The following is a 16,226-nucleotide window of genomic DNA, read 5'->3' as shown; positions in this document are numbered from 1 at the left end:
AGCATGCAAATATTTCTGCATATGTCAGTCTATATTTAACAGGGTAACAAAATGTTTCCCCCCACTGTCTTCAAGGATTACTTTTGGAATATTAATGATAAAGTTAGCACGGGATTGTCTTTATAATTTAAGAAAACAAAATGATGAACTAACAAGTACTACTGCTTCATTCCCTTTCCTTGCTTTTGCAAAAGTATTAGTAATACTCTGGAAGCCACCTTAAATAAAATGAGGGGGAATGGGAAGTTCTTAGAGAACTGCCTGGTCCTGGATTCTAATATAAATGTGATGAGGCAGACACTTTGTGGGGCTCTTGATCTCCAAGAGTTTGTAGTTTATTATCATAAGATAATGCAGATGCGTAAAACTAAACCAAATAAGTTACCATTGAGTCGTTTCTGACTCATGGCAACCCCATGTGTACCAGAGTAGAACTATTTCAAGGGGTTTGCAGTGGCAGATTTTTTGGAAGTAGATTGCCAGGCCTTTCTTTGGAGGTGTCACTGGGTGAACCTCCAACCTTTTGGTTAGCAGCCAAGTGAGTTGGCTCCACCCAGGAACTCCAGGTGTATACACTAACATCATTTTTAAAAAGAGAAGTGAGAGGTGAGGGCTAGGCCAATTCAGACAGGGAGACATCGCCTAGGGTGGAAACCTGTGACATGAGCACTTGGGATGGGCGGGAGTTTGATAGGCAAAGAGTAGTGCAATGTGGAGTTAGTGGGAAGCAGGAAAGCACAGAACCTGCCTGGGAAGAGTAGGCCAACAAGTCTATAAGTGTATCTGGAGTCAGCGTTTTAAGTAGAAGAGTTCTTGAATATGAAGTTGGAAGGTACTGGGCTGGTCTAGATAATGAATAATAATTAATGACTATCTCAGTTCCGATTTCAAGGCCACAGTAAAGATGAGTTGGGGTTTATGGGTGGAATATAATTCCATCTGGCTCAAGAACCACACTCACTTAGATAGGAAGCTGCCACCCAGATAGACTGTCTTAGTCATCTAGTGCTGCTATAACAGAAATACCGCAAGTGGATGGCTTTAACAAGAGTTTGTTTCCTCACAGTAAAGTAGGCTAAAAGTCCAAATTCAAGGTGTCAGCTCCAGGGGAAGGCTTTCTCTCTCTATTGGCTCTGGAGGAAGGTCATCAATCTTCCTCTGGTCGAGGAGCTTCTCAGTGCAGGAATCCTGGGTCCAAAGGACATGCTGTGTACCTGGTGCTGCTTTCTTGGTGGTATGAGGTCCCCAACTCTCTGCTTGCTTCCCTTTCCTTTCATCTCTTAAGAGATAAAAGGTAGTGCAGGCCACACCCCAGGGAAATTCCCTTTACCTTGGACCAGGAGGGTGACCTGAGTAAGGGTGGTGTTACAATCCCACCCTAATCCTCTCAAAATAAAATTACAATCACAAAATGGAGGAAATACTGGGCATCATGGCCTAACTAAGTTGATACACACATTTTGGGGGAGACATAATTCAATCCATGACATGGACAATATATGTGAATTTTCATGAGAAAACTTCATAGCTATTTATTTGTCTCAGTGGTACAGTCGTATTTTTTAAACAGAAAAATTTAACAATACATAGAAAATGCTGTTAAAGAAATGTCTTAGGGATTTGAGAGCACCAAATGACCACATAACTAAAGAAAATGTTCCCAAGAGCTATGAACAAGTGCCCAGAGCTTGTGGTACTTCATGATGTTTAATGGAATTTTCGTCTTTATATTTTTTAAGGTCAAAGAATGTTCCTCCTCACTTCTTTATGAGTCCCAGCAGCTGTTGATTCCGTTAGAAGACTTAGAAACGCAGATGACGAGCTTTTATGACTCACTTGGAAAAATCAATGAAACTATGACAGTTCTTGAGCGTGAGGCACAATCTAGTGCTCTTTTTAAGCAAAAACATCGGGTAAGGAAAAGCCCCTTTCAGGAGGCCTAGTTATGTTAAAACACGTGAAGTAAGACTGAGGTGGTGTGTTGTGAGAGAAATTCAGACAGGACGAGAAACTGTTTTCTAGCATCCCACTGATAATCCAAACAAAAATAGGTGTCTTGTTCAAAGATGAAAATCCAACTCCATTGTCAACTGAGCCTGAGCTTGAGGTGTGTCCAGGGAGCCGTGGGGCTGGACTGTGTGGTACTGTGCTGGGACCCCTGAAGCCACACTCTCATCATCTGAGTTCATGAGACCAGTGAGTGGAGCAAAATTAGAAAGGCAGACTTGTTTTAAAAGCACCTGACTCTCCCGCCTGTGATCTGAGCAGTGCCGTGAGTCAGGTGATGCTCAGCAAGCATGTAGGAATGTCTTCTCTGTGCCTGCGATGCTGTCCATTGTGAACTCCAATTCTGGAAGTCAGGAAGTTCACCTGTCCCTGTGAAGTAAGGAATAGGCATTAGGGAGATAGTCAAGCCCATTACTCTATTTTGAAGCAACAAATGTACCCTCATTAGAAGGACTTTCTGTTATCGTCTCTGCTTTGTATTCTTTTAATTTTCTTGTAGAGTCTTTCCACCAATGAATCTAGGGAACGTGTTTCACTAACAAGGTCCGTACAAATAAAATCTTAATGTCAATAAATTTTTTTTGTATTAAAAAATAGTACAGGATATATGTGTATATATATATGCATATACATTTGTATTTATATGGGATTTCTTATATTACATGACATCTGATTAACCTTATATAAAAAAAATGTATGTGTATATATGTACATATGTGTAAATTATTTTGTCTTTATATTAACCTTCTTTTAGGAAACTAGTGCTGTTTTGCACACATATCTTTGGGCATCATCTGCTGTCTAAACAATTAATGAAATGGTGCATTTCACTTTAGCAAACATATATTCCTTCCTTCCTTAATTCTTTGTTAATGTGTGGAAAAAATATATATATATGTTACATATTTGTATTTGTTATGTACTATATTTTAATATATTTGTAATATATAACAAACACATATTTATGTTGTATAATAGTATAACAAACACGTATTTGTGTTATATATATTTGCATTCTTTTTCCATCTGGTGTCTATAATCTGTGTCTTATGAGATCTTTTCTTTGCCTCTAGGTGTGTCTGTTTAGCAGCCATAAAGTTCTAGAAATAGGTTTAGTGTGATAACCATTTTTCTTTGCTTCATTTTTAGTAAGCATGTCTATATGCATAGCAGCCTCTTGTGAGCACTGTTAGTGGACTTATTTGTTGGTATATTATGAATGAACCTACCTGTCAGAGGATGTTGAGGGTATGATGGGCTCGCTAGTACAAGAAAGTCAGGATCATTTAGTAGAAAGAACAAAGAGTATCAGAGGCGAGTCACACTTGTGTTCAACTCTTAGGTCTGACATGGCAAAGCCCTGGTGGTGCGATGGTTTAGAGGTCAGCTGCTAACCAAAAGGTCAGCTGTTTGAATCCACCAGCTGTTCCTTGGAAACCCTATGGGGCAGTTCTACTCTGTCCTATAAGGTCGCTATGAGTCGGAATCGACTTGACAGCAATGGGTGTTTTTTTTTTTTTTGGTTTTGGATCACCGTTCACGTCCTTCCTTTAAAATGGAGATGATAACACCTGAGTTGACAGCTTGCAGTGGAGATTATATGAGATATTATCTAATGAGACTAGCACATAATAGCATATAAAATGCACTCCATAACTGGTGGCAATTATTATCATCATGAATAGTGCAGCCGCCATGATTAGATATGCCACCAAGTCCTATTCTAACGGCTTCTCATCGCATTCACTTTGAGACATTGTACCATGCCTTATATTCCCCAGTTTCTATAAATTACAATCAAATAATCTTTCCACAATTAAAATAATGTTTAATAATATCTTCTTAACTGATGTTACCCTTTTTCCTCCTAAATCTTCAAAAGTATGCCCTTATTCTGTTTGGCCAAAACAAAGGTCCTGCTCTTTGTATTTGCATCTGGATTACCAAGAATGGTATCCAAGTAAGCAGCTCGAAATATTTTTCTAAAGCAATTAAGGAAGTTGACATTCAAGTGGTGTGGATTCAAGTCCAAAAGATGACCGTCTACATGGGCTGGGCTGGGTAATTTTTATGTTCTCCGTGGCAGAAACCACTGGTACCAGCCTACAGGTCAGAGGCGGTTGGGACTGAGTCACCATTGCAGCTCCTGCTGCACACGTGTGACAAGTGCAAGTCCTTCCCAGACCATTGGTCTGCTGCCTTCTCTGATTAGTGTCTGGGATGCACCACTTCATTACTGAGATTGACAGCTTGTAGACCTTAGGAATTCAAATGTTCCACATTTTAGGATAGTCAAATAAAATATAATCAGCTGCATCTGACTCTTTCAGTAAAGTATAGTATACATTGGTGTGAAGTTTGTTTACTCAAATTAAAACCTCATATGTGGGTTGATTTCATTAGCGTTCTTTCAAACGTTGAGTTGATTCCAACTCATAGCAACCCTACAGGACAGAGTAGAACTGTACCATAGTGTTTCCAAGGGTGTAATCTTTATGGAATCAGACTGCTATGTCTTTCCCTGTGGACCACACTGGTGGGTTCGAGCCGCCACCTTTTCAGTTAGCAGATTAGCACGTAACCACTGCCCCATCAGAGCTTCTCAATAACCATATGCGTTAACCAAACCTGTTGCTGTCGAGTCGATTCTGACTCGTAGTGACCCTATAGGACAGAGTAGAACTGCCACATAGGGTTTTCAAGGAGCAGCTGGTGGATTTGAACTGCTGACCTTTGGTTAGCAGCCAAGCTCTTAACTGCTGTTCCACCAGGGCTCCTTCAGTAACTGTAGGCCCAATTAATTGGTTGGAAACCCTGGTGGCATAGTAGTTAAGAGTTATGGGTGCTAACCAAAAGGTCAGCAGTTCAAATCCATCAGGTGCTCCTTGGAAACCATATGGGCCAGTTCTACTCTGTCCTATAGGGTCGCTATGAGTCAGAATCGACTTGATGGCAACAGGTTTGGTTTTGGTTTTAGTTAACTGGTTGGAGGAATGCAGACACTAGACAAATAACAATTTTGATACTCTGTCATTTTCTTTATGTTAATAAGATGTGCATGTAATATAAGAAATCTCCAAAAACCTCTTGTGACAAAAAACGCTAACTTTAGTGGTTGCTTAAAATTGAGCCCTTTTGAAAAGAAATGCTTCTCCGTACTTTTGGTTTTACTTCTTGCTGGTTAAAAGCTGTCCAACATTGTTCTTATTGCTCTTTCAGATGATATTGTTGTTTCTTTCTGGGTAGGAACTGTTAGCTTGCCAAGAAAGCTGCAAGAAAACCTTGACACTAATTGAGAAAGGTAGTCAAGGTGTTCAGAAGTTTGTGACCTCGAGCAACGTGTTGAGGCATTTTGATCAGACGACGCTACAAAGACAGATTGCCGATGTTCACGTGGCTTTTCAGGTACTTTGTTCTCCCTGATTTAGACTAATGAGCTAAGGAAAATAGAAAGAGGAGGACAAATCAACCTCCTTCATCATGCTTTCAGTCTTGCGAAGGCTCTTCACCTACTGGTGTTTGCAAACCAATAATTTTACTTCTGCTTTTTCTAATATTAACCACGGAAAAAAAAATTGCCGTTGAGTCAATAGCGACCCTTTAGGACAGAGTAGAACTGCCCCATAGGGTTTCCAAGACCATAAATGTTTGTGGAAGCAGACTACCACATCACCTGTAGAGTGGCTGGTGGATTTGAACTGCTGACCTTTCAGTTAGCAGCCAAAGCTCAACCACTGCACCAACAGGGCTCCTATTAATCTCCAAAAGGGTTAATGAGTCCATCGTAATGACACGTCTTCCTTTAAGTGATTTTTAAAGATACAATACTCTAACAAAATGATGCTTCCAATAATGAGGAAACAGCATCATATTATGATTTTTTTAAATCAAGAATATGGTAAAGAAAACGGGAGATTGGAAGAAACACGTGGAAACCAATAGTCGCTTGATGAAGAAATTTGAGGAGTCTCGAGCAGAGTTGGAGAAGGTGCTGCGGATTGCTCAGGAGGGCCTGGAGGAAAAGGGGGATCCGGAAGACCTCCTGAGGAGACACACTGTGAGTTCATCCTCTATGGGGCATTGACCTGAGGACATGGACAGGTGATCTGGATTTAAAAAAAAAAATTAAAGAGTACTTTGACTTAATACCAACAGAGAGAAAGAGAGAGGGGGGCAGAGAGACAGAGGTGAGTGAGGAGGGCAGAAACCTTTAGGGTATGAGACTCAAAGAAATGGTGAGGAAAAAGAGCTTCAGAAGCAGTTGGTTAGTTAGCTATTCTTAAGCCTTTAGGGTAGTAGAGTCCAAAGGTTTTACTGTTCAGATTCCTCAACTTAGTAGTTCTTGAGCTAAGAAATTCTTAAATAATCAAAGATAATTTTAGGTGAATGGCTAAGCCAGTTCCCTTTATGCTCGTTTTATAAACCACCATGTTGTGGTATAGATACTGTATCTCTTGAAACTTGGTAGCTGATATATAACTTGTTGGGAAGCCATCTTTGTGTCTACCATACTCATTTAAATTATATGAGTGTTGTGAACGCCAGTAATATTTGAAGCGGTGCGTGGAGGAACTCTAGTAATATTTGAAGCGGTGCGTGGAGATGGTGAGTACTCTGAGAACATGTGTTTTGAGTAATTTTTCCTGAAACTTCAGTGGATAGTTTCATAAACCACACTCTCAAATGATGAATGCAATGTATTTGTGAAGCAGCTAACTGGACTTAAGGTTAATTACCTATGTATTAGTCTCCTAAAGCTACTATGTAACAAAGTACCACAAACAAGATGGCTTATAAGAACAAAAATTTATTGTCTTACAGATCTGGAGGCTAGTAGTCTGAAGTCAGGGTGTCGCAGGGTCATGTTCACTCCAAAGGCCCTAGGAGATCTTTCCTTGTTTCTTTTAGCTTCTGGTAGCCCCATGTATTTCTTGGCATGTACCTGCAGAATAACACTCATCTTACAGCCATCTTCCCTCTGTCTCTGTGTCTTCTCCTTCATAAGGAATCACTATGATTTGATTATGACCCACCCTACTCCAGCATGATCTCATGTTTACTTAACTGAGAGCATTTCAAAGACCCTATTTCCAAACAAGGTCATGTTCATAGGTAGCAGAGTTAGGACTTCAACATATCTCTCTGGGGGACACAATTCAATCTATAACAGTCAGTGACCACAGAACAATTCCTTCAGTCTGTGCACGTCCACAGTATGTCACTTTCTGTTTTTAATCACGGGTCTTTCAAAATTATTCTGAATACATACTCCCGAGACAGTGTGAGACCTGGTCATGTGTGCATGCGTGTGCTCATGTGTGTAAGTGTGTGGACGTGGAGGGGGCTCCTAACGAACCATCAGGACCTTGGACACATTACAATCAGGGAATGAGGAATGGTGAGGCTTCATCCTGGCTTCTGCCCTGCTCCTCGGCCTTTGCCAAAGAGGAACCTAAAACTCTTTCACTATGGAGCCAGACCTGCCAGAATATTCTACCAGATTTGAAAACTGCAGAGATTTTTTTTTTTCCTAAAAAATAAAAAGTACTAGTTGAATTTCAAATGCAATGGATTCTGACTCATGACTGCAGATGATTATAACTCATTTCTGAAAAATAAATAGTCGTTGCCCAGGAGGTCTGAAGAGCAGAGCAGCTGGCGGAGAGCCTTGTTTAGAAAGATGATGATGTCCCTGTATGGTGTGTGGTGCTGACTTTATTCTGCCCAACAAGGGACATTTTTTCCCGGAGATTTTATTTTTTAATATGACAAAACGTTTGCCATTTCAACCATTTTACATGTAGAATTCAGTGACATTCATTACGTTCATCATGTTGTGTAACCATCTCCACTATCCATTTCCAAGTTTTTTCATCACCCTTAACAGATACTCAGTGTCCCTACCCTTAACAGATAGTCAGTGTCCCTTAAGTGGTACTTCCCTATTTTTCCTTTCACTCTCCTTTGGTAACCACTAATAAACCTGGTCTGTATGCATTTGCCTGTTCTAGATATTTCATACAACTGGGATCGTACAGTATTTGTCCTTTTGTGTCTGACTTATTTCACTCAGCATGATGTCTTCTAGCTTCATCCATGCTGTATCATGTATCAGAACTTCATTTCTCTTCATGGCTGAGTAATATTCCATTGTATGTGCGAACCACATTTTGTTTATCCATTCATCTGCGGATGGACACTTGGGTTGTTTCTACCTTCTGGCAGTTATGAATAGGGCTGCTGGGCATATCAGCGAACAAGTATCTGTTTGCCTCCCTGCTTTCAAGCCTTTTGAGTACATGCCTAGAAGTGGAATTTCTGGGTTACATGAGAAGTCTCTGTTTAACTGTTGGAGGAACTGCCAAACCTAACAAGGACACTCTTAACCACCTTCCTCCCTTTCCACCTCAGGAGTTTTTCAGTCAGTTGGATCAGAGGGTGCTCAATGCTTTCCTAAAAGCTTGTGATGAGCTCACAGACATCCTCCCCGAGCAGGAGCAGCAGGGCCTGCAGGAAGCTGTTAGAAAGCTCCATAAACAATGGAAGGTGAGTCCGGATGTCATCAAAACGTCATCAGAACGTTAGGTGTCATGAATGAAGGGCGGGAGAAAACAGGAGGGTGGTGAGGTTGAATCGTAAAAGAGAAAGTTATCTGCTATTTCTCCCATTTGGAAAAAAAAAAACTTGAATAAAATATGATAGAATTTTGTTATTCCTATTTTTTGATGGAATCGATTTTATCATATTGCTTAAGATTACTTTTTTATTCCTGATTTTTTGTAAAGGGTGGCACAGGCAACATTTAGTGAACTCTCCTCATATGAGTAAATTATGTTGCGCATACTACTGAAATTACAACAGTAACATCAACAAATAGTTACTGTCCTCAAGAAGTTTACTCTCAAGTTTAGATAATTATGATCTAAAAATACAAATAAAAACATTTATTGTTTAAGGATTCGATGATGAGCATAAAATAGTCCTTTTCCTTTAAGAGCTTAGAGTCCATTAGGGGAGATGATTAGTTATGAATAATAAAAGTATAGTTTATAATGGTAAGCCCAAAATAAAATAATATATTTATGAAAGCTTTGGAAGAGGGAGGTGGAGCCATTTGGATATCAGAGAAGAGTGAATAAAATAAGTAGTCTTGAGCTAGGACTTTCAAGAAGTAGCAAACATCAGGGGTGGGTGGGAGGATGAAGCAACAGCAGCCAGAAAAGAGAAACATGGGAGCGTGAAAGTCAGGGATGCAGGCGTCCGCTCCTGCTCAGCCCCACGCGAGGGCCATGTGCTCTGGGAGAACCATGGGAGACAAGGCTAGGCCTGTCAGATGGAGGCCAGCTTCAGAATCCATGTGTCAGGGAAGCTGTTGCTCTGTAGTGGAGACCCTGTGGAGGGCGTTCTTCCCTGAGCCAGACTATAGGAAGATTACTGGAAACAAACAAACAAACAAAAACCCAAACCAGTTGCCTTCAAGTCAACCCATGTGTGTCAGAGTAGATCTGTGCTCCATAGCATTTTCAGTGCCTGATTTTTTGCAAGTAGATTGTCAGACTTTTCTTCCAAGGCACCGCTGGGTGGACTCAAACCTCCAACCTTGCCATTAGCAGCCAAGTATGTTTATCATTTGCACTACCTGGGGACTCTGAAGATTAGCAGTAGGTTAATGAGTATGGTAATAAGGAGTGACATATTTCATATGTATTATCTGAAGGAATTGTTGGGGTTAGGAAGGCTGGCTACTAAAACTCTCTCCATCAGGTTGTGTTACTTTCGGGATTTCTTGATCTCAATAATACTAGCTGAGAAAATTGGCCCTGTCCAGAGGGAAAGCACAGTTAAAGAAATACGTTTTTACTTGCCGAATATGAAAATTTAAATGTCTCCTGTTAAAAAAAAAAAAAAAAAAGATTTTTAACAAAAAAAACTAAGTTTCTAAAGATGTTGTTGAAGCTTAGTTTATCACTGGGGTGACTGTGGAAATTAAATAGAATGGTCATTGTGAAAACAGCTGACCACAGCAGGTGGAAAGGCTGGGTGCAGACAAAAATGATCGAATCTCATTGGCTCTAGAGGGATTTCTTTTTTCTTTTTTGGCCACTTCAAAACATTTTTCTGTCCCTTCCTGTGGGATGTAGGATCTTCAAGCAGAAGCCCCATATCATTTGCTTCATCTGAAGATTGATGTGGAGAAAAAGAGATTCTTGGCTTCTGTGGAAGAATGCAGAACTGAGCTGGATCGAGAGACCAAGCTGGTGCCCCAGGAAGGCAGTGAGAAGATGATTAAAGAGCATAGGGTACGTCACCTCCCCCAAGCAGAGAGCCACATAAAGTCGTGCTCTTATTTCAAAGCAAGAGCTGTTAATTTGGTTTGGGTGTGAAACCATGAAGTAGATTAATTTCTTTCCATTTATAGTCTAAATGGGACTCTTCCTTGGGTTTTTCTGTGAAAATGTGAGCACACTGTACAGCTTCTCACAGGGATTATAAAAAATGTTTATTGCACATCAGATTTTCTTCAGTGACAAAGGCCCTCATCATCTCGGTGAGAAAAGGTTACAGCTCATTGAAGAACTGTGTCTGAAGCTGCCCGCACGGGACCCAGGGAGGAACACGCCCGAGACGTGCCACACAGCACTCAGAGAGCTGAGAGCGGCCATCAACAGCACCTACGAGAAGCTCATGGAGAACCCAGACAAATGGAAGGATTACACCAGCAGGTAGCCTCAGCATTGCTTCTGGAGTGGCAGAAGAATTTATCTGAATTCTGTCCATTCAGATATCATTGTTGTTGTGTGCTGTTGAGTCGGTTCCAACTTATAGTGATCCTCTAGGATGAGGTAGAACTACCCCATACGGTTTCCAAGGCCATAATCTTTACAGAAGCAGTTTACCTCTTTACAGAAGTAGTCTTGTCTCCCATAGAGCTGCTGTGGGTTCAAACTGCCAACCTTTAGGTTAGCAGCGGAGCACTTAACCACCATGCCACCAGGGATACTCGTTTCATCGTACACAATAAAGAAAACCTGACTGTACAGTCTTGCCCATGGTCTTATACAAAAATACTTCATTCAGTAAAGGAGATCGGTTTTCAGTCAGAAACAGGGTGAAGCACTTTATTTCCAGAGGACCCAGATATTCTCTCTTTGAGGCAGAATTGGGGCTAATCCTTTCTCCTTGATTTCTCAGATCCCCGGAGAGGGGGCTTCTGCATTTTTGGGCTAATGCTTCACCTTGGTGGGGACATGTGAGGCTGAACTCAAGCTGTACCTTCCTTATGCCCAGAGGCTCGGGCAGGTCAAGCCCTAGGACGCATCTTTTCCTCCACTGAGCACTCTCTGCCCACACTTCTTTCTCTTCCCTCCAAGCAACTGAGCAAAGCAGTGGCCACCCCTGCCCTGAGCTCCATGGTTAAGGGCCAGTTTCTGGAAAATTTGTTAATCAACTTGATAATCATTTCATTGTTAAATTTCCTGAGTGAATTCAGAATACAATATGTATTTTAACCATCCTGATATGCTCTCCCTTTAAGAAGAAACCTGTGTTATTTCAGATTTTCTGCGTTTTCCTCTTGGATAGCTGCAAAGGAGACCCAGTTGAAGGAGATTAAGGATGGGCCCATCGATACTGCCAACCATGGAGAGGTCAAACGCGTTGTAGAGGTGGGTTCTGGGACCATTTTTGTGTTACTAGAAATTTTTCAGTAGTTAAAAGGTAATGAAATACAGTCTAACTCTTGTCTGTTTATCTTTCTTGAAAAAAAATAAGGTCCTGAAAACAGTCTTAAAAATAAGTCTCCTCATACTGTGGAGAACTGTGTTTTTTTTTCCCCCTATTGAATTGTTAGTAGCTTTGAGATTGAGCCATGTTCATGGTGCCTCTGAGACACCTTGAGCTAATGGGGAATCCTGAGAGGAAAATTGCATGCGTGGGCATATAACACAGCAGAGGTTTAAGAATTGCCAGAGAAAACAAGAAGACTAGGTTTTTATACAATAAATGTTCAGTCCTTCAAAAGTCAGGTCACAGAAGAGTCAGGGAGTTGGGCAAGGTCTCCAAGCCTCTTTTCTATGTCAAGTTCAGCCTGGGTGCAGCCTGATAAATGCAGCCAGGCTAACAGAGCCTGGGCCCGAACCAGTTTGCATTCTGTGAGTGGTATATAAAAACCTTCTCCCTTTTTATTGACTCTGAGTTTTCTAGACTAGTGTACTGGCACACTGTTATGAAAATGTTCTCTCTTTCAGCATGTTTTCTCTCCCGCAAGTCACGTAGTTGCAGTTAATGAGAATATATTTCTTTTCTGCTATCTTCTGAGGTCCAGGTTTTTTTCTATTAAATTATATAACACTCCCCCCCCCCCGCCCCCAGTTCTAGAGGTATTCCTTGGGTGGTGCAAACTGTTAGCACACCTGGCTGCTGTTTGAAAGGTTGGAAATTTGAATCCACCCAGAGGCACCTTGGAAGAAAGACCTGGCAATCTACTTCTGAAAAAAATCAGCCATTGGAAACCCCATGGAGCTTATCTACTCTGAAACACATGGGGTGGCTATGAGTCTGGACTGACACAATGACAACTGGTTTGGTTCCATAATATAATGGTATACTATAGAAGAATATTTATATTTGCTATCAGTTGTTATAGTACAAAAAATACTCAGATCTTAGAATGAAAATAGTAACTGCTTCCGGAAACCACTGTTTTCCACTGCCTTTGTCTTGTAACAGCCTCCGTACCAACACGTGTGGTTTGAGACCATTGCCAGTCTGCTACCTCTGAGCTGATGTAGGAGGGTGAGAACTGCCCCAGTGGCGGGTGATTCCCTCCATTCCAGGCCTGCGAGGCCTGAGACCTGGAGCCTTTCTGGCTTTGTGTTGGTGGGTAAACCCTCCCTTCCTGGGTAAGAGCTGCTGTCCTGTTTGTGCATCTTAATATCTGCGGTGCCAATCTCTAAAAGCTATCCTAAGTATGACAGACATTGTAAGCTAACGAAATTAAGATACCTTTGTGAAGCATCCATAACAATATTTAATGAGAAAACTCTTCTGTAAAAGAAATTACCTAACTAACAAAAAAGATTCTTTTATTCTTTTTTAAGATATACCATGTTACTTCCAGCTCACAGAAAGTGAGATTTATTATTACAGTTTATAATTCCTAATTTTCGTATCTCATATTCTTCTACAGTACTTTTGGAAGCAACCTTTTAAAAGAGAAGGGGAGTTATCTGTAAATATCTAACCATACAATTGTGAAGGTAGTTTTTTTCTTATATAGACGGTGTTGATTTTCTACATCAGCTGTTGGAGTGGGGGAGACATCTCTTTCTAGCGCGTGTAGACTTCTGGTAAAGATGTGTACAAAAGTGAAGTAAGCAAGCACTCAACGGGTGACGAATGTCTGCTTCTCTTACCTCCACCTTGCAAACCTTCTTACGTTAAGTCCTTTCATGCTGGAAAGCTACCATTCACAACTGTAGTTTTTTTTTCGTTGAAAATGTTCTTTCATGTTTTCCAGGAGATCAGAAATGGTGTTACGGAAAAGGGAGAGACTCTTAGCTGGCTGAAATCCAGGCTTAAAATTTTAATTGAAGTTTCTTCTGAGAAGGAAGCCCAAAAGCAAGGAGATGAGCTGGCTAAATTATCTAATGGCTTCAAGGCTCTGGTAGCTTTGTTGTCAGAGGTATGTCATTCACTTATACTCTAAACAGATAGTTCTGGGTGAGGAATCTAGAAGGTTATTTTGGTTATGGTTTAACAAGTACTTTTACAAAGAAACTAATTGAGAGGGACTAGTTATGATATTTTTATGAAGATTGATGGAGAAGATGAAAGGAAGATTAAATTATGGTCTCTGCCACATTGGATATGCTAATTCAGGTTAATAATACATATCTTTTTTTTTTTTAAAGTAAAATGCTTAGCAAAACCGTAATTTTACTCTCACTAAAAGTATTTTTATTTCACAGTAAGTTTAAGGTATATCATAGAGGCTAAGAACACGGGCTAGAGTGTAAGACAAACCAGGGTTGGATGTAACTCTGATAACCCATTTCCTGTGTGACCTTAAGCTTGTCACTTTACATCTCCGGGCCTTGGTTTCCTCACTTGTAAAATAGGATTAAAAATACTCCAAAGACTGTGTCAAGGATGCAATAATGTATTTAAAACACAATACAGTGCCTGAGTAAATGCTCAAAACTGGTAGCCAGTAATAATAAAGTATCCAGGTTTAGTCAGCTGGTCAGTAAAAGTCTCTTTTAGATAAGATCCATTCAGTTTAAACTTCTTGATACACATTTCACCATGTATCTATGTATTTTCTTATAGATTAAAATACACAATCCCATCTACTTTATTCACCATCCTTCTGCCCTCAGTGAGAATATTTTTACTGGCCAGGTTGTTGCACAAGTCTAATACATTAGTGTGTGGAAGATAATTTAAGAATAGAAACTGGAATAGATACTAGTATTTCTTGAAATCATTTAAGTATAAACTTGCATGGAATAAAGGATCTATTGGATGACTGACTACACAATGTCCACAAAGCTCTCTGATTCTGAAGAGTTTGAATTCTCTACAGATCTCCCTGATTTAACAACTTGATTGTCATTTAACCCTTTATGCTTTTATAATCTGTGGGGATCTGGTTGAGACTCTGGTGGTGAATTTACATATGCCAAAATAACTCTGACCTACTTGTGATTTTATTTTGATATGTTAATTTAAATATGTAAATTGCAATTTTCTTAAGACTTTCTGACAAATTGAAAATAGTAGTATGATTAATCAAATTTTGAAACATAGGCGACTTCAGGCCTTTGGTCATCCTTCTTCCATAACAATGGTGAAAGTTAGTTAGCTGCCACCAGCATACTTTAAATGGAACTCTGGGATTTCTCTCCTCAATTCTTTGCTACTCTTTACAAAATATTGAAGTTGTCAAGGATTTCATTTTACTTGGATCCACAATCAATGCCCATGGAAGCCGCTGTCAAAAAATCAAACTGTGTATTGCACTGGGCAAATCTGCTACAGAAGACCTCTTTAAAGTGTTAAAAAGCAGAGATGTCACCTTGAAGACTAAGGTGCGCCTGACCCAAGCCATGGTATTTTCAGTCACCTCATATGCATGTGAAAGCTGGACAATGAATAAGGAAGACCAAAGAAGATTTGATGCCTTTGAATTATAGTGTTGGCGAAGAATATTGAAAATACCATGGACTGCCAGAACGAAAAAATATGTCTTGGAAGAGGTATAACCAGAACGTTCCTTAGAAGCAAGGACGTGAGACTTCATCTCAAGTACTTTGGACATGTTATCAGGAGGGACCAGTTCCTGGAGAAGGACATCATACTTCGTAAAGTAGATGGTCAGCAAAAAAGAGGAAGACGCTCAATGAGATGCACTGACACGGTGGCTGCAACAATTGTGAGGGTGGCACATGACTGGGCAATGTTTCGTTCTGTTGTACATAGAGTCTCAATGAGTCAGAACTTACTCGATGGCATCTAACAACAACAATAACAACTTTTCACTTGGTCAAGTCAAGTAACGATTTAAAAGTTAACACATATTCAGGTGATCTTCAGTGCAAGACCTAAGAAATAGTTTGAGTTACGCTGGTAGATAAATTTATAAAATATTTTGTCCCACATAAATTATTTTGGATACCTTTAAAATTGTAAGTCATTAGTGTCTCTACATTTAACCAAAGCCATTTGCTTGGTCTTCCAAGTACTCATGGCGCCGTCCATAGGGCTTGTAGCAAGAGTCTCCTTACAACAAATGTTTATACAGATGTCACTTCTTTGCACACGCATCTATCTTAAACTTTACATAATTTATCTTAATATCCTTCTTGTTACTTATTCACTTAGTGAAAGCAGAGAGAAAAACGGAGGGGGGGAAATGATGAGTTTAACACTTTCTCCCCCTTCTTTTGATTAACATCCATTTAGTAGTAAATTAACGTTGAGCACAAACTGTTTGAAATTTTCACTGTAAGAAAAAAAGTCTGGATAAATTCACAATATGTACTAAATAGTCATTTCTTTCAACAGAACAGATGATTTACTGAGATCTGGAGTGTGGTTTTCACAGGGACTTACTGCTGTTTGTTGAACAATAGGCTCTGAGTTACTTTGGATAAATTCAGATCAGAAGAGGGTCAAAGGAAAAAAAAGTAGGATAAGAAAAGGAAAAACTGGAAGGC

The 16,226-nt window shown here is 40.1% G+C and overlaps 1 protein-coding gene across 15 annotated transcripts in view; it reads left to right on the top strand.

The window, feature by feature from the left end:
- Positions 1-16,226, top strand: part of SYNE1 (spectrin repeat containing nuclear envelope protein 1) — a 558,323-nt gene that overhangs the window by 193,840 nt on the left and 348,257 nt on the right. For all 15 annotated transcript variants that reach the window (XM_049903961.1, XM_049903893.1, XM_049903931.1 and 12 more), the window contains 8 exons: positions 1,740-1,913; positions 5,254-5,412; positions 5,900-6,064; positions 8,419-8,553; positions 10,149-10,307; positions 10,522-10,730; positions 11,564-11,672; positions 13,526-13,690. In XM_049903961.1, the coding sequence (XP_049759918.1) occupies positions 1,740-1,913; positions 5,254-5,412; positions 5,900-6,064; positions 8,419-8,553; positions 10,149-10,307; positions 10,522-10,730; positions 11,564-11,672; positions 13,526-13,690 (1,275 nt within the window). The remainder of the gene's footprint in view (positions 1-1,739; positions 1,914-5,253; positions 5,413-5,899; positions 6,065-8,418; positions 8,554-10,148; positions 10,308-10,521; positions 10,731-11,563; positions 11,673-13,525; positions 13,691-16,226) is intronic.

The sequence above is a fragment of the Elephas maximus genome, chromosome 1 (assembly GCF_024166365.1).
Source record: "Elephas maximus indicus isolate mEleMax1 chromosome 1, mEleMax1 primary haplotype, whole genome shotgun sequence".
Lineage (NCBI taxonomy): Eukaryota > Metazoa > Chordata > Mammalia > Proboscidea > Elephantidae > Elephas > Elephas maximus.
Note: the sequence above shows the minus strand (reverse complement) of the source record. Positions and strands in the feature narration are given on the sequence as shown.